This window comes from Sphaeramia orbicularis, chromosome 13 (genome assembly GCF_902148855.1).
Source record: "Sphaeramia orbicularis chromosome 13, fSphaOr1.1, whole genome shotgun sequence".
In the NCBI taxonomy this organism is placed as follows: domain Eukaryota; kingdom Metazoa; phylum Chordata; class Actinopteri; order Kurtiformes; family Apogonidae; genus Sphaeramia; species Sphaeramia orbicularis.
The window spans coordinates 28,016,755-28,034,852 of record NC_043969.1 but is presented as its reverse complement, the minus strand read 5'-3'; the positions used below and the strand labels follow the sequence as shown (position 1 = coordinate 28,034,852).

The following is an 18,098-nucleotide window of genomic DNA, read 5'->3' as shown; positions in this document are numbered from 1 at the left end:
TTAGAATCACTGATGAAAGTGTTGGTGCTGGTAGTCCTGTTAGCAGAGCAGCTACACGAGTCAGCATGTGAAGAAGCAGAAATGCTAACACATCCAAATGATCATCTCTGAAATAAAGTGCTAGCATAGGTAATCCTGTTAGCAGAGCAGTTAAGCCACAAAAAAATACAGCATCCAAATGAGGTGGACCAGGACTTCCTGAAAGCAGCAGGGCAAAGGCAGAATGCATGGGTAGTTTTGGACCAGGCCAGATCAGTTACTTGAGGCCTCAATATATAATTTTAAAAATTTACAAAAAATACTCTTTAATGTCAAGGTGAATTGTCTGTAACATGCTTTGGTCGAAATCCTCTCGAGCAGCCCCACCCCCATCTGCCCGTCTGAACCCCACTGTTCAACATCCTCTGTTTTGGAGCCTGCTCCTGTCAGACCCATCCACTGCTCCCCTCTTCCATCTCTGAACTCACTCAACAGAAGGCCAGTGTGTCTGGTGCTTGTGAGAAAAACTGTACACCTTCACAGTGATAGATCTAAGTCTGTAGGTGAAAATACTGAGAGGGGACACAGTAAAATCCTCATGGAGCCACTTGAGATGTCACAGATGGACCCAGAATCTAAACAGCTTGTTGAATCATATGATGTTTGACCCAGGCAGCTCACAAAAAACTCAATGGGATGTCTTATTTCAAGGTTTGTGGACTGATAACACACCAGAGACCTATATTTAAGTGTACAAGCACTGAAAAAGGGACATTTTCATAATAGGCCCCCTTTGCATCCATCATTAAAACATGGAAGGAATATGGCACATGCTTAAATCTACCTAGAGTAGGCTGTCCTCATATCCTGAGTGACCATGCAAGAAGGAGACTAGTGAGGGAGGCCACCAGTGGATACCCTGAGTTAAACGCTTTAGGAACTGTGGTGGGACAGACTGTGCATACAACATCTGTTATCTGTTCCATGTTGAACGGGTTGGTGTGCACAAAACTACAGAATTCTGAAGTTTGAAGTGCATTAAAAGCCCACAAGCTCTTATAAATATAATGATAATATTAATTTATAAAGATTAATATAAATGGTACAAATGAAGAAATTGTTAATATTGAGAATAGAGTTCATCCATCCATCCATTATCTATATCGCTTAATCCTTTTCAGAGTCGCAGGGGGGGGCTGGAGCCTATCCCAGCCGACTGGGGCAAAGGCAGGGTCCATCACAGGGCCACACATACAGACATACAACCAAGCACACTCTCATTCACACTTACGGACAATTTACAGTAATCAGGTAACCTCAGCATGTTTTTGGACTGTGGGAGGAAGCTGGAGAAACCAGTGAGAACCCACGCTGCACAGGAGAACATGCAAACTCCACGCAGAAAGATCCCAGGTGCCCTAACCGGGACGTGAACCAGGGATCTTCTAGATGTGAGGCAATGCTGCTAACCACCGAGCCACCGTGCAGCCCAGAATAGAGTTCAGTTCATTCATTTAGTTTATCTGTTCATTTATTTGAACCTGGTACAATGACATTTCAGCTGACAGCTACCTTTCATTTTCTTCCTCCTCCCAGTCTCAGTAACACCTGAGCTGTCACACAGAACCAGACTTTTGGAGTCCCCACCCCGACTATGCCCCGACTGTTGTGTCACACAGAACCAGACTTTTGGAGTCCCCACCCCGACTATGTCCCTCCCCCATCCCACTGTGTTTTTCAGCAAGAGGGACCTAACTGTGTGGAAGCCCATTTCTGCCAGTGAAAAAAAGTGAAAAAACAAAACAAAACTGTGAGATACAAATTCATAATTATGAGATAAAAAGTTGTATTTATGAGATAAAAAGTTGTATTTATGAGATAAAAAGTCATATACTGTACATGCATACTTGTTTTTTTTTTAAATTACGTTTGAACTTTTTTTTTTTTTTTTCACTGGCAGAAATGGGCTTCCACACAGTTAGGTCCCTCTTGCTGAAAAACACAGTGGGATGGGGGAGGGGCATAGTCGGGGTGGGGACTCCAAAAGTCTGGTTCTGTGTGACACAACAGTCGGGGCATAGTCGGGGTGGGGACTCCAGAAGTCTGGTTCTGTGTGACAGCTCAGGTGTTACTGAGACTGGGAGGAGGAAGAAAATGAAAGGTAGCTGTCAGCTGAAATGTCATTGTACCAGGTTCAAATAAATGAACAGATAAACTAAATGAATGAACTGAACTCTATTCTGGGCTGCACGGTGGCTCGGTGGTTAGCAGCATTGCCTCACATCTAGAAGATCCCTGGTTCACGTCCCGGTTAGGGCACCTGGGGTCTTTCTGCGTGGAGTTTGCATGTTCTCCTGTGCAGCGTGGGTTCTCACTGGTTTCTCCAGCTTCCTCCCACAGTCCAAAAACATGCTGAGGTTACCTGATTACTGTAAATTGTCCGTAAGTGTTCATAATTATGAGATAAAAAAGTTGTAATTATGAGATAAAAAGTCATATACTGTACATGCATACTTGTTTTTTTATTTTATTGCATTTGAACTTATTATTATTTTATTTTATTTTATTTATTTTTACTTTTTATTTTCATCCTTTGTTCTTTGCTTGAAATGCAAATTTTTGAATTGAACTGAAGTTAATAATGGGTGACACGGTGGTGCAGTGGTTAGCACTGGTGCCTCACAGGCAGAAGGTCCTGGGTTTGATTCCAACAAAAAAACTCTTCCTCCCACTCCTCATGAAAACAGTATTTTTTCTGCCATAGTTCTTCTAGCTCCCAAGTCCCAGTCGTTACTGTACCCACTTGTTAGCTTACAGCACAATATTGAACTTTGAATTCAATACAGTCGTTAGGCAGAGCTCAGTGGTGACTCGTTCTATTTTTACAACATGCCCTGTGGGCGACTCATGTGGTCCGTACCGGCAAACAGGTGGTGGTGGGCACCGTGATGGCTACCTCTGTATTAGATTATATTGTAGGGTGTTGGTGGATAGGTAGGCAGAGTTTGAATTCTTCTTGTTATCAAAAACATTGTTTTGAAGCTCAGTTCTGAGGCTGTTCTGTACGCAGCAAAGTAACTGTAAGCAACAAATATAACAATTCTGGATCAACAAACATTAACTTTGGGCAAAAATACCACTTTAGGTCGTGGATAATGTGATTGTCCAAACAGATACAGACACAGATACAGATAACACTATACTCGCTCATCCCTACTTGTTGTGGCTTCAGTTGAATGGAAGACCTAAAGATAGACTCAGGCACAGCATTTAACATCTAAGGTGAGTTTAATGAGGGAAAAAGTTAGCAGGATCATGGTAGGGAGAGGGATTTGATGATGGCAGAGGCAAGAAGGCAGACAGATGAGTGTTGTGGAGCAGGGGTAATGGAGGAGGGTTGTAAAAGGGCAGGCTTAAAGTGAAGGGTGGCAGGGGGGTGGAGCCAGCAGACACAGGAAGCCTGAGAACCATGGAAAAGGCAAGTTAGGCAAATACCAAAGGTAGCATGAATAATTAGACCAGAATTAATGCAATACTACAACTACTACCACTCTTAGAATTCCACAAACATGGACACTGAATGTGGTTGTATTTGCCCACTGTTGGAATTCATCAGATATTAAGTTATAGCTATTGACCTACTGACTTAAAACAGCAATCTACCACAACTCTGTCTACAACCAAATATTTGAACTCAAATACCATAAAACAAAACAAAGATCTGAGTTTAACACTTTTCTAATATTAAACATTTCATAAAGGTGATTCATGGGTTGAAAAAATATGTCAATACATGTGATAGGACATTTAATCTGTAGATTTTCTTTTTTATTTTATTTTATTTAAATAATGAAATTAATGTTATTAAAATTCTAATTAACAAATAGAATTTGGAGGTTGAAAAAATGTTTTTAAATGTTATTTTTAGTTTATTATTATTATTATTATTATTATTATTATTATTATTATTATTATTATTATTATTATCATTATGATTATTATTATCATTATTATTATTATTGTTATTATTATTATTATTTCTATTATTATTATTATTATTATTATTATTATTATTATTATTATCATTATTATTATTATTATTATTATTATTATTATCATTACGATTATTATTATCATTATTATTATTATTTCTATTATTATTATTATTATTATTATTATTATTATTATTATTATTATAGATTTAATAATTAAATCCTGTGTATCTTTGGTCAAAAAGCAAAAAGTTTAAAATCTATTCCCAAACTGCAGTACTATTTTTGACCTGTAGGGTCGTGAATCGCTAGTGAGTGAACAAACAGTGACACACACAACCGGAACACCTGACCTGGTGGGGACTGCAGTACTCTGTGTGACCACCATGGGCGCATAGTTATACACACACAGATTTTTTCATGTGAATAGGCCCCATGAGGACTTTTGAGAAAACTACACCAGCCATGTTTAAATGTAGTTTTAAAGCCTCTAGTGGTGATTTGCCCGTGGGGACCTCATTTTTGGTCCCCACGGGGACACGAGTCCCCACCGGTCCGTGTGCAGTCAGGTCAAAGTCCCCACCGGGTAGCAAAAACAAGAAACACACACACACATACACAGAGGCCAAAATATAGATTCTTATTTTAACCTAACATGCTCACCATCCTGAACAAACAGAGGTGTTATTTAGCAGCACATGCTTAGTCATCCAAAAGATGCTACCTTTGGCTTGTGTAGCTACCTTCTTGGTAAAATATGTGCTGTTTGGCATTTAGATCTGTAATACTGAGTATGCTGTCAATAAAATTGCTCACTCATGGAATCATCTAAGAATAATAGGACAAAAGAGACATTACAAGAAATAATAGCTCCGAAATTAACATAATCTAAAGAGCAATGAACTCTGGTGTACTAAAAGATGTGTGCTGGTTGATCTGTGTCTTATCTGTTGTTTCACAGTGAGAATCACAGAGCATCTGAGTGAAGAGGTATCAGACTGCTGTGGCCTGCAGGCTTACAACAAACTCAATGAAATCTGCTGTGAGTCAACCGTCTTAGACAAGCCTGCAGCAGAAGCCAAGTGCTGTGGTAACAGTGAGTAAAAGTAAAATAAACAAGAAAAGCACTCAGAGAGCGCAGACCTCTGCCAAAGCAGATTAGTGCCCCCCCCCCCCCCCCCCCCCCCATCACCATCAAAATTTAATCATTTCTTCCATGTGCCAGTATCAACATGTCCTGAAAATTTCCTGAAAATCCATCCATAACTTTTTGAGTTATCTTGCTAACAAACAAACAAACAAACACGCACACACGTACACAAAGCAAAGTGATCACAATACCTCCTGACGGAGGTAACAAGTAGCATCATACCATAAAATAAGATTCATTCATAACACATCATTTAAAAAAGTTAATTATTTATTCTTTTTTTTTTTTTTTTTTTAGCACATAACAGCTTGATACAATGTTGATTTAAAATTTAAAAAAATCAACAACTACAACAACAAAAACTACCAAAATACATATAAAGATAAAAGAATAATAGCATGCGCATAATAATATCAAACATGTGCATGGGAGAGGTAGAAGCCAAAAAGGCTTATAAAACCCCACACCCATATAAACTAAAGAAAGAACAAAGAATAAAATAAAATTATTTTACAGTCAACAAAACATAACACGTTCAGCTATCTGACTTCATTTTCCAGTTCACTTTGAGATGAGTGAGTCAAAGCAAATATTCTGCCATTAATTGATGTTTCAATCTATTCCTATGTATCAATACTGATGTAGAGGTATCTAAGACATCTAGATGAGTGTTCCACGATTTAGCAACATGAAATCTATTTGAAAACTGATTACAAGATGTTTTACATAAAGGTAAATGCAGATTTGCAGACTGCCTGGTAGGATATTGATGAATTTGGGAGTTTTGATGAAAATAATGGTTGATATATGAAGGCCAGTTAGAATCCTACAGCGTCCTAAAAACAATTGTGCAGGTCAGAAGAGCATTAACATCAAAAATGTTTAAAAGGTTTAATTTGTAAAACAAAGGTGCACTTGGAGCATCATGGAAAAAGTGACTATTCAAATAAACCTTTTCTGAAGTAGTAATATTTATTAAGGTGGGTAGAAAAGGTACTTCCCCACACAAGATTACATCAGTTTAAATAAGGAAAAATCTGAATGTAATTCATGGTTAGAAGACAATTTATAATGAACAAGATTTCATATCTTACTTACAATTTCAACTGATTTTGTTATTTTTTATCAGGTGTGTTCAATTTATTCATTCCAACACAATTTATCATCAATCCAGATGCCTAAAAAACATTTGGAAGAAATGCTTATTATTTCTGGATTATTGATGAGAGTTTTTATTTGGTCACTATTAAATCTTTTATTCTTAGCAAATAATGTAAAACTAGATTTTTTAACATTTAATGACAATTTATTTGTTCTAAACCACTCTGAATAATTGTGAAGGTCATCACTTAGATTTTCAATAAGAGAAGTTATATCTTTGAAGTAAAAAGGCTAGTATTATCTGCAAAGAGTAATGGAAAAGTAACACTAGAAACAGAAGAAAAAAAGTGTATATAGATAATAAACAATAATGGCCCCAAAATTAAACCTAATACACACAGTATATACTACATAACACCTTGTCATTGTAGCTGTAGCTGCAGTAAAAGAGCTTAAAGCATTACCGTGACCTTTTTAAGAGGCTGCATGATATGATATGACTGATATGATTTGTCATCATTGTGATATTATTATCTTTTTACAGAGGCCTATGATGTGCATGAGCAGCTGTGCTGTGGTCGTAACAACACAATTTTAAATAAAACATCCAGTGACGATGACTGCTGTGGATTTCAAAAGTTCAACAAGAAAACACAGTGCTGTTGTGAGATGAATCACACTCTTCACGTTAAACCCATGTGTTGTTCTGATTGTAACGGTATGTCTGAATGTCTTCTCTACACTACGCTGCGTCACAAATTTGTTTAGGTCTATGATTTTATTACACTTGTCTATGACACTTTGAAGTACCATCCTTATGTTGGTAGTAGACTAATGAATACAGGGTTTTTTCTTATGCATATGTGTTTGATGTTCTGTCTCAGAAACCTGTGATGCTAATGTCAACAGCAGCCCAGACCCACCTTTATGTGGAGGAGGTCAGTGAAGATGAACAGAAATCTGAAGACTAGTGTGGTGATTTTAGTAAAGGAACTGTCTGAAGTAATGACATATACTGTACATCAGAGAAAAACACAGCATCTGAGGTGGAAATATAAAGTGTCTGGATCTGTGCATTACAGTATGAACAGTATACAATTACAATTATAACTGATTTTATTTCTTCACTGAGAAGAATTTAAGGGTCTGTTAGTGAGATCTAAGCACTGAAATTCAACATCATCATCATAATTACACTTTCATTAATATATAATCACTTATAAAAACAATATGTTTTGTTATGTTACAATGACACATTTATTTCAACAGAAGTAATGGCTGATCTTCCAGTGGCAGGGTTCTTCTTCTTCTTCTTCTTAATCTTCTTCATCATCATCATCATCTTCTTCTTGTTCTTCTTCTCCTTCTTGTTCTTCTTCTCCTTCTCCTTCTTCTTCTTCTTCTTCTTGATCTTCTTCATCATCTTCTTCTTCTTGATCTTCTTCTTCTTCTTCTTCTTCAGTAGTTTTAGTAGATGTCATGTCATCTCCCTTTATGCTCCCCTATATAGTAGTAGTAAAATGATGTATCATGATTGTGTCATTATTATCTTTGCACAGAGACCTATGATGTGGACAGGCAGTTGTGCTGTGGTATTAAACACATAATTTTAAATAAAACATCCAGTGACTACAACTGCTGTGGAGAGAAGGAGTACAACACAAAGACATACTGCTGCTGTGAAAAAAATTATACTCTTCGCATCGAACCCATCAAAGGTATGATTCAATGTCAGTTCTAGACTAAAGAGTTTAGTTTGAGAAAATCTGAGAAATCTGTTCTAGTTTTGAGGTTTATCTTAACAATTTACACTTTGAATTTTGTTGGTTGAAATATGTTCTAAAAGAAAAAAAGAAAAAGAGAACATATAAATAGTAAACTCGTACTACTACTGCTACTTTTATTGTGCATGGTGTTCATAGTACACTTTGTATAGTTGTCACAACTACTAAAATGTATAGATTTGAGAAGACCTATGAAAAAAAAAATCTAATCTCATGCAGTATATATTACATTATCATAAACAGACAATCTATATTATATCCATCCTTTAAAGCATAGTATGGTATAATTGTATTGATATTCCAAACAGCAGAGAAAAACCATAACTTATAACTACCTACCGATAATCACTACGTCTCCACAGAGTTTACCACATTGACAGTTGGTCAAAATAACACTGTGTCTTATATCTGTGTCATCTGATAGTTTACATTAGAGCTCTGATAGTGTAACTCTACTTTTATACAGAAACGAGCCACAGTAAAACTACTAATCACCTCTGTTTTCTATACGGTGTGTGTTTTCAAAAGCTGCACTAAAGACATTTGGAATCATCCAAACAAGGTCAGAACTATCACTGTTTAATCTAATCTGTGGATCAGCAAATGTCAAACTTAGCGAATGTAAAAACAAACTTCATTCTTTTCATTTAGAGCTGTCTCCAGTGGTGAAAACAACAGTGATTCAAGCTTTTATTATTTTGTCACATTCTTTGACTCTAAAAGTTGTTTCTTAGTGGTTTTCATCCCATCTGACATATTGTGATTCCACTCTGTTGTGAATATGTATATAGTCTGTAGAGTTTTATTACTGTTTTATTGCTGTTACCATTTTCTTACATTGTTTGTCTTTATGCATGCAGCTTTTTTCTGGCACTTTATTCTGTGCCTGCATTGACCGTTGAATTTTCCTGTTGTGGGATCAGTAAAGTCTCTCTAATCCCTAATGTGGTCACTTTCAGATGCTTTGGTCAGAGGCCCCATGGTGTTAGTTTTCCTCACCATGGGAGACCGGCAGACTGACTCACCACCTCCTACTCACTATTAGTGGTCACATAAATCTGTCTAGTCTAGTCACTTGAAATTTAGAAACATTCTTGTTATGTTAGAAAAAACTGTTTTATATGTACATAGGGAATGGTTTGTCTGCCATCTTTCTACAGTAGCTCTTTTTTTTTTTTTTTGATTTATAGCAGGTGACATTTGACTTTAAGAGACATATCACACACTAAACCATGAAAGGACTGTATTTGTCAAGTCAAGTCAATGTTGTTTGTGTATCTCAAAATCTCTAGTTTGTTTAGAAACAGGGCTCCAGGGCTTTGCAATCAGTAGAGTACGCTATACAACATCCAGCTTCAGAGGTGAAAGAATAATCGGACAAAAGAGACATTATAGCAAACAGCTCTGAAATTAATGTAATCTGCAGCACAATGAATTCCATCCTACTAAAAGGTGTACTGGGGGTTGGTGTCTTATGTGTGCTTTCACAGTGAGAGAGGTTTCCGATTACTGTGGCCTGCAGGCTTACAACAAACTCAATGAAATCTGCTGCGGATCTACCATCAGGCCTGCGGCAGGAACCCAATGTTGTGGTAACGGTGAGTAAAGCTAAAATAAACAAATCATAACAACAAGATTGATTCATAACACCTTGTCATTGTAGCTGTAGCTGCAGTAAAAGAGCTTAAAGCATTACCGTGACCTTTTTAAGAGGCTGCATGATATGATATGACTGATATGATTTGTCATCATTGTGATATTATTATCTTTTTACAGAGGCCTATGATGTGCATGAGCAGCTGTGCTGTGGTCGTAACAACACAATTTTAAATAAAACATCCAGTGACGATGACTGCTGTGGATTTCAAAAGTTCAACAAGAAAACACAGTGCTGTTGTGAGATGAATCACACTCTTCACGTTAAACCCATGTGTTGTTCTGATTGTAACGGTATGTCTGAATGTCTTCTCTACACTACGCTGCGTCACAAATTTGTTTAGGTCTATGATTTTATTACACTTGTCTATGACACTTTGAAGTACCATCCTTATGTTGGTAGTAGACTAATGAATACAGGGTTTTTTCTTATGCATATGTGTTTGATGTTCTGTCTCAGAAACCTGTGATGCTAATGTCAACAGCAGCCCAGACCCACCTTTATGTGGAGGAGGTCAGTGAAGATGAACAGAAATCTGAAGACTAGTGTGGTGATTTTAGTAAAGGAACTGTCTGAAGTAATGACATATACTGTACATCAGAGAAAAACACAGCATCTGAGGTGGAAATATAAAGTGTCTGGATCTGTGCATTACAGTATGAACAGTATACAATTACAATTATAACTGATTTTATTTCTTCACTGAGAAGAATTTAAGGGTCTGTTAGTGAGATCTAAGCACTGAAATTCAACATCATCATCATAATTACACTTTCATTAATATATAATCACTTATAAAAACAATATGTTTTGTTATGTTACAATGAAACATTTATTTCAACAGAAGTAATGGCTGATCTTCCAGTGGCAGGGTTCTTCTTCTTCTTCTTCTTCTTCTTCTTCTTCTTCTTCTTCTTCTTCTTCTTCTTCTTGATCTTCTTCATCATCATCATCATCATCTTCTTCTTGTTCTTCTTCTCCTTCTTGTTCTTCTTCTCCTTCTCCTTCTTCTTCTTCTTGATCTTCTTCTTCTTCTTCTTCTTCCTCTTCTTCTTCTCCTCCTCCTCCTTCTTCTTCTTGATCTTCATCATCATCATCATCATCATCATCTTCTTCTTCTTCTTCTTCTTCTCCTTCTTCTTCTTCTTGATCTTCTTCATCATCTTCTTCTTCTTCTTGATCTTCTTCTTCTTCTTCTTCTTCTTCTTCTTCAGTAGTTTTAGTAGATGTCATGTCATCTCCCTTTATGCTCCCCTATATAGTAGTAGTAAAATGATGTATCATGATTGTGTCATTATTATCTTTGTACAGAGACCTATGACGTGGACAGGCAGTTGTGCTGTGGTATTAAACGCACAATTTTAAATAAAACATCCAGTGACTACAACTGCTGTGGAGAGAAGGAGTACAACACAAAGACATACTGCTGCTGTGAAAAAAATTATACTCTTCACATCGAACCCATCAAAGGTATGATTCAATGTCAGTTCTAGACTAAGGAGTTTAATATAAATATCGGAGAAATTTGTTTTAGTTTTGAGGTTTTGACAATTTACTCTTTGAATCTAGTTGGTTGAAATTTGTTCTAAAAAAAGAAAGAGAGAATATATTATAAATAGTAAACTGTTAACTTTTATTGTACATGGTGTTCATAGTACATTTTGTATAGTTGTCACAACTAGTAAAATGTATAAAATTGAGAAGACCTATGAAAAACAATCTAATCTCATGCAGTATATATTACATTATCATAAACAGTCTATATTATATCCATTCTTTAAAGTATAGTATGGTATAATTGTATTGATATTCCAAACAGCAGAGAAAAACCATAACTTATAACTACCTACCGATAATCACTACGTCTCCACAGAGTTTACCACATTGACAGTTGGTCAAAATAACACTGTGTCTTATATCTGTGTCATCTGATAGTTTACATTAGAGCTCTGATAGTGTAACTCTACTTTTAGACAGAAAAACAACCACAGTAGAACTACTAATCACCTGTGTTTTCTGTACGGTTTGTGTTGTCAAAAGCTGCACTAAAGATGTTTGGAATCGTCCAAACAAGGTCAGAACTATCACTGTTTAATCTAATCTGTGGATCAACAAATGTCAAACTTAGCGAATGTAAAAACATTGCATGATAACTTTATATCTTCATAAGTCTCATAATCAAACTCACCCGTGTAAAAGAAATACTGTGATTTCAGCATCAAACTTCATTCTTTTCATTTAGAGCTGTGTCCAGTGGTGAAAACAACAGTGATTCTAGCTTTTATTATTTTGTCACTTTCTTTGACGCTAAAAGTTGTTTCTTAGTGGTTTTCATCCCATCTGACATATTGTGATTACACTCTGTTGTGAATATGTGTATAGTCTGTAGAGTTTTATTACTTATTGCTGTTACTATTATCTTACATTGTTTGTCTTTATGCATGCAGCTTTTTTCTGGCACTTTATTCTGTGCCTGCATTGACCGTTGAATTTCCCCATTGTGGGATCAGTAAAGTCTCTCTAATTTCTAATGTGGTCATTTTCGGATGCATTGGTCAGAGGCCCCATGGTGTTAGTTTTCCTCACCATGGGAGTCCAGCAGACTGACTCACCACCTCCTACTCACTATTAGTGGTCACATAAATCTGTTGGCCTGTTGATGTAAATATATTCAGTTCACAGGTCTATAATTTAATACAGTAGCATGATTTTGTGCCGTTTAGTTTGTTATTGTTTTCAGGTTGTCTTAGAGGCATGTGGAATGTATCTCACATGTCACTGACACATGTTCTCTGGATTTGTTTGGATGGGACATAATGAAAACACACTGCATCTGAATTTAACTTAACTGTCACTATTTGTCTCATTTACAATTGCTTACAGCTCTCTGTTCTTTATGTCCACAGGTGTGCAACAACAGGTAAGACACAAACTCCCATTCATACTGTGTCTGATGTAAGAATGTGTGTTGAGAATAGTGAAGATTTGATTTTGATTTATTTTGGTGTTTTGCTTGTAATTATATATATATATTCATTAAGATTACAGTGTCTATTTGCATGTGCATCCAGCAAACACACAGTAGCTATTAACCTCCATGCACATGCACACAAAATACCAACATGATATTGTGACTTGTGTAAATATACATGCCACTTTTAATTGCCGTATTATCTGTACACATTACAAGTGTGTATATTCACACCACATCAAATAACATGTACTGAGGGTTAGGGATAGGGTTATGTGAAGTGGGGATCTTGGCGTAAATTGACATTCGATCAAATGGCGTTGAATAACACGCGAAAGGACGAAAATGTGTATAGTACACCAAATGCCCTACGAACTAACTTGACATGCAACACAATTTCATGAGATCAGTCTCCAAAATACGCAATGGAATCTGTGACGTTGTGAAAGATGTGAAATTTCAGGAATTCCTGCAATCCACTGTAATACTTTCATAAATAACTGACCTCTGTACTGTACATTTGGATCGTAAATTACTTTTAGGACAATGTCCACAAGGGGGATCATAATCCATTTCAAATCTATGTGTGAATTTTTTTAAGATTCACAAATAGAAATTAGTCATTAATCCTATTTGTATGAGACTAATGTTATCGGTAATTCTTTCATCTTATTGCCGTGGGAATCTGTGATGTTTGTATTCAATGAAAATTCCACTACAAACCACCTACTCCACACAGGAGTCCTATGATACTATGTATTAGTCTGGTGTAAATCAAAATCTCTGTTATTTGAAGTCAGTTGCACCATTTTTTTTTCCTCCATGCATTTATTCTACATATTCCGTGGACAAGAACTATGAAGGCTTCTCTGTTGAAGATAGTTCAAAGTTTCACAAGCGTTCTAGTGTTCAGGAGGTTCATGTCCCAATATAGCATGAAGACCCATTTGGTGAAAGAGCAAACTTAAGTTTACAGAAGACAAATCTCAAAAGAAGATGAGATAGATGGATGTTGATGGTGCACGGCAGCCTATAGTAAGGAGCATTTCTCTATATTTATCAGACTTAACATTTATCTGTGAGTCATTGCAATGCTTTACTTCAGATCTGAGAGATAATACCAGTAAATTCAAATGCAAACAGACTTGGCTTATTCTCCATGAATGCACAGCACAAAACACAGAAACAGTGGGTTTATTTTTATCACCAAAGGTCTGCAGGTTATACTAGTCCTGCTCAAATAGGGGTGATGATGAATGATAACAGAGCATATCTGAGACGTCACTGTGCTTTGCTTTTGTTTTTATTTAGAGGCCAAGATCTCAGCTCAATTGGTAAGTCGTGTTCACATTGAAGCATCATCAGTCCATCCTTAAATAAGAATCATGAGAATTTGCAGTTCTGTAGTGTCGGTTAATATTCATGACATGCAGCCTTTTAACCTTTCTCGTCTTTTCACTCTCCTCAGCGCTGAGCCGCACACAGCAGTCTGTGGGTCAACATGCTACAATCCGAATCTACTTGACTGCTGTCTGAGAAACAACACTAATTGTGAAACCTCAGGTATTGCTGTGTGTGCGTGTTAGATGTGGGTGTTGTTTAAACTGATATACTGGCTGCTGGAACAATACTATCATTGTGTGAATGCCAACTCAGCCATAACTAGACAAGGATCTGATTGTGTTTGTATCTGTTAGAGCTTCAGTGTGTGTAAAAATTCCATTTCAAACTTTGATCATACTGAAATGTGATTATGTCCTGCGATACTGACTAACCACAGGTGTCAGAGATGCACAGGTTAAGAGGGGATTTATAGCCGTAATAATTAATGGTTTTCAAGACTACGACAGATGTGTATGCCGTGGCTTGCCAGTAACACTTTCGAAATCAACGACAAAGGGAGAGTGTACCTGGACTCAAAGATCTTTCTAAGCTGCATGACAGCTTTAACTACTTTATAGAAATGCTGATGGAAAATATGACGTAACAGGCTCAACTGTTAACCATCAAAATCCTAAACAACCACCAGCAACTAAAAGCAATTACTGATCTAAAGTGTTTAATAACTTCTAACTCACTTATCCTACCATAAATATTTAAGTAATTTGGGTAAAATGCAAATGCTCAGCTTTTCAGCAGCATCTGATGTGTCTTTCATGACCATTCAGAGAGTCTGTCATGATCATGGAAACAACATAATTTCTGCAACACTGATTCTCCAGTAAAATCCATGTAATTTGACAAAATGCAATGAGGTCTTAGCTCCATCTCCATGATCAGTAAATTGAATATACAGGGTGGGGAAGCAAAATTCACAATGAACATTTAGTTGTTTTTTCTCAGCAGGCACTACATCAATTGTTTTGAAACCAAACATATATTGATGTCATAATCATACCTAACACTATTATCCATATCTTTTCAGAAACTTTTGCCCATATGAGTAATCAGGAAAGCAAACGTCAAAGAGTGTGTGATTTGCTGAATGCACTCGTCACACCAAAGGAGATTTCAAAAATAGTTGGAGTGTCCATAAAGACTGTTTATAATGGAAAGAAGAGAATGACTATGAGCAAAACTATTACGAGAAAGTCTGGAAGTGGAGGAAGCAACAAATAACGTACCAAAGCTTTTATTAAAGCTCTCAAATCCAAAATCCTAAAGGATCCAACCAAATCCAACTACAAGACTCTGAGATACCAGGTATTGCCATGGCTTAAAGCAAACTACCCAGATGGAAATTATGTATGGACACAGGATGGTGCTCCAGCCCACACACCTAGAAAAATACAAGATTTCTGCAAATCCAACTTTAGCAATTTTTGGGAATCATGTTTATGGTCGCCTTCTAGCCCAGATCTAAACCCTCTGGATTATGCTATTTGGGGCGTTTTAGAACATGCTACCAATAGAACATCACACAGCAATGTCGACTTTCTTAAAGATACTATTAAAGAAGAATGGGAGAAGTTGTCACCCGAATATTTGAGGAACACTTCCACAAGTTTCAGGAAGCGTGTGAAGGCAGTTATTGAGAAAGGAGGACACATAGAATAAAAACATTTTCTATTATGTAAATTTTCTTGTGGCAAATAAATTCTCATGACTTTCAATAAACTAATTGGTCATACACTGTCTTTCAATCCCTGCCTCAAAATATTGTAAATTTTGCTTCCCCACCCTGTAGAAAAATACCAGAGTTTCACTGAAAAAAATGCAAAATGCAGAGGATTGTACTTTAATAAATAGTATTAAAGCACTTAGGAAAGGTTGAATGTTGAAAAAAAAATTGTTTGCAAGTCACCAGAAAAATAGGTCTAGGTCTTCAAGTATTCAACAGCATTGTGTGATCAAGGAAACTGCTTAATTTGTCCACTTTTTTTTTTTTTTTTTTAATCAAAATGCTAAATTGGACTGAATTTTCTTCTATAATGTGCTAACTGAGTTGCAACTTGACACTAAACATCAAAAAGAGGCTGTAAACTCCTAGACTTGCTAGTGGAAAAGCAAAACATGCAGTTCACAAAGGTGAAATTCAGAATGAACTGTAAATCAGGGAAAAGAATGTGGTCATGAGGTAAAGAAAAGAATGTAGATTGGTCAGGATATGGAAAACCTGTGTTTCAAGTCATGTACTTTGTTCAATCATTCATCCACGCTGAACTCCTCCCTGCTAGTGATGCCACAAATTGTACTACCATTGTTATTAATAACAGTCAATCCTACCTGTCATAATTCAGGCAGCCACTAGAGGTCAGTTTTAAAAGACATTACATGGGCTTATGAGGCATTTGGTCAGTAAAAGATGTTGACATTTACTGGCTGCATCATATCTTCTTCTCTTTTTTCCTCAAAAATTAATGACTTTTTTTTTTTGTAGCAAACAGCATAAAGAGTGGAAATGCAGCAAAAGTCAAATATGCTTATAAATTGAAGTCTATCGCACTGAAAGTAATTATTGCACATAAAAAAACATTGTCAAAACCTCTGTGTGTTCCACTCCCCCTCATTGACCAAAAAAAGTTTAAAAAAAATAAATAAATAAAATAAAAATAAACAGCTATATTGTGAGACTGTGACAGTGGGAACATCTTAAGTTAAAGCCTTTCCACTCACTGACTTATATGTGGTGAAAAAACTTCCATTAAATTTTGTGTTTACAAGGTTGAGATCAATGGATCAAAGTACGGTTTAAAGCTTGGTTAAAAACTCAAGTCCTAGTAATTCTTTGAAACAAACAAACAAAAAAAAATCTGCAGGGAAACATTTATTTCCACACACCATCAGCTCACCGGGGTAGCAGGGGTTACCTGAATTTATAAACAACATTGGGAAACATGACTGTATAGTTCCTCCCCTTCTCTTTCACTTGCAGAGAGTGAATCAATCACATGTAGGCCACTATTCTTACTAAAGTGCATTATATCAAACATTTGGAAACACCTTGTCTTATAGTTTGTGAGAGATACAAGTGATGGTCCTTTGTTTATATGAAACAGAGTAGGTAATTTAATGGTATGAATACATAAGCACAGATATTGGTAGAAAAATCTTGATATTTATCAGACTGTCACCTTAAGCCCCATTTGACTAGTACTACCTGTGAACTTTAGAATGATTGTGGAGGTCATCTGTAATCTTAATTCCATATAAATCAGCTCTGTCTTCAATTCGTAAATTAAAAATGCCATCACAAATGACCTATACTATTTCAGCAAATACAGAGGTCCTATATTATATTACTCCTCTGCAATTTGACATTCCTGCATTTTGTTTAGATAAGAACCTATTCAGCCTGTTTTCTGGTCAAGAACAATAGAGGCTGAGCTGGAGATGATAAATCAACATTTTTTTGGTGGAAATTCAGTAACTTTATGTTGTAGTAGAGCATGGATGTTTGATGAAAGAACAAACTTAAATATTTTAGGAGAGAGGCATCTGAAAAGATGGATAGATGATATGCACAACATTAAAACTGGAAAATAATCTCAGTACATTCAAGTAAAAAAACAATCTTTACATTTTTCGAGGGTTAAATTCCAAATCACCTAGAAGTCCACAGGTTAGACTATGTGAATGTTAGATGACATCCATGTAACCATGTCACGTTCCACTTCACAGGTGTCTGTTTAAACCAAATTTGGAGAACATGCTAATTCACTTATTATGAACTGTACATGTGGGGTAAATAACCTACAAACATTAGCCCCTTTTACACAGCACTTCTGTTGTGGGAATATTTTGTTTTTATTCCAGAACGACGTCTGTGTAAACAAAATGGGGGATCATTTGGTCCCACCTTTATCTCTCTGTAACGCCTCTGAAGGTAATGACAGAGCCGTGATAAAGGTGGAATCATGATTCCAGAATGCTGTGTAAAAGGCACACCTCTCATTCTGCAACTAAGGTGTGATGTTTTGATGACGTATTGCGTGTGTGACCCCCACGCTGGGGAGATTTAAAA

The 18,098-nt window shown here is 36.4% G+C and overlaps 1 protein-coding gene across 1 annotated transcript in view; it reads left to right on the top strand.

Annotated features, from left to right (window-relative positions):
* The window catches only part of LOC115431008 (uncharacterized), a 41,934-nt gene that overhangs the window by 17,567 nt on the left and 6,269 nt on the right, over positions 1 to 18,098 (top strand). Inside the window, exons 5-15 of the mRNA XM_030151236.1 lie at positions 4,933 to 5,067; positions 6,767 to 6,940; positions 7,107 to 7,160; positions 7,782 to 7,940; positions 9,497 to 9,604; positions 9,783 to 9,956; positions 10,123 to 10,176; positions 10,975 to 11,133; positions 12,570 to 12,583; positions 13,946 to 13,968; positions 14,103 to 14,197. Of these exons, the coding sequence (XP_030007096.1) occupies positions 4,933 to 5,067; positions 6,767 to 6,940; positions 7,107 to 7,160; positions 7,782 to 7,940; positions 9,497 to 9,604; positions 9,783 to 9,956; positions 10,123 to 10,176; positions 10,975 to 11,133; positions 12,570 to 12,583; positions 13,946 to 13,968; positions 14,103 to 14,197 (1,149 nt within the window). The remainder of the gene's footprint in view (positions 1 to 4,932; positions 5,068 to 6,766; positions 6,941 to 7,106; positions 7,161 to 7,781; positions 7,941 to 9,496; positions 9,605 to 9,782; positions 9,957 to 10,122; positions 10,177 to 10,974; positions 11,134 to 12,569; positions 12,584 to 13,945; positions 13,969 to 14,102; positions 14,198 to 18,098) is intronic.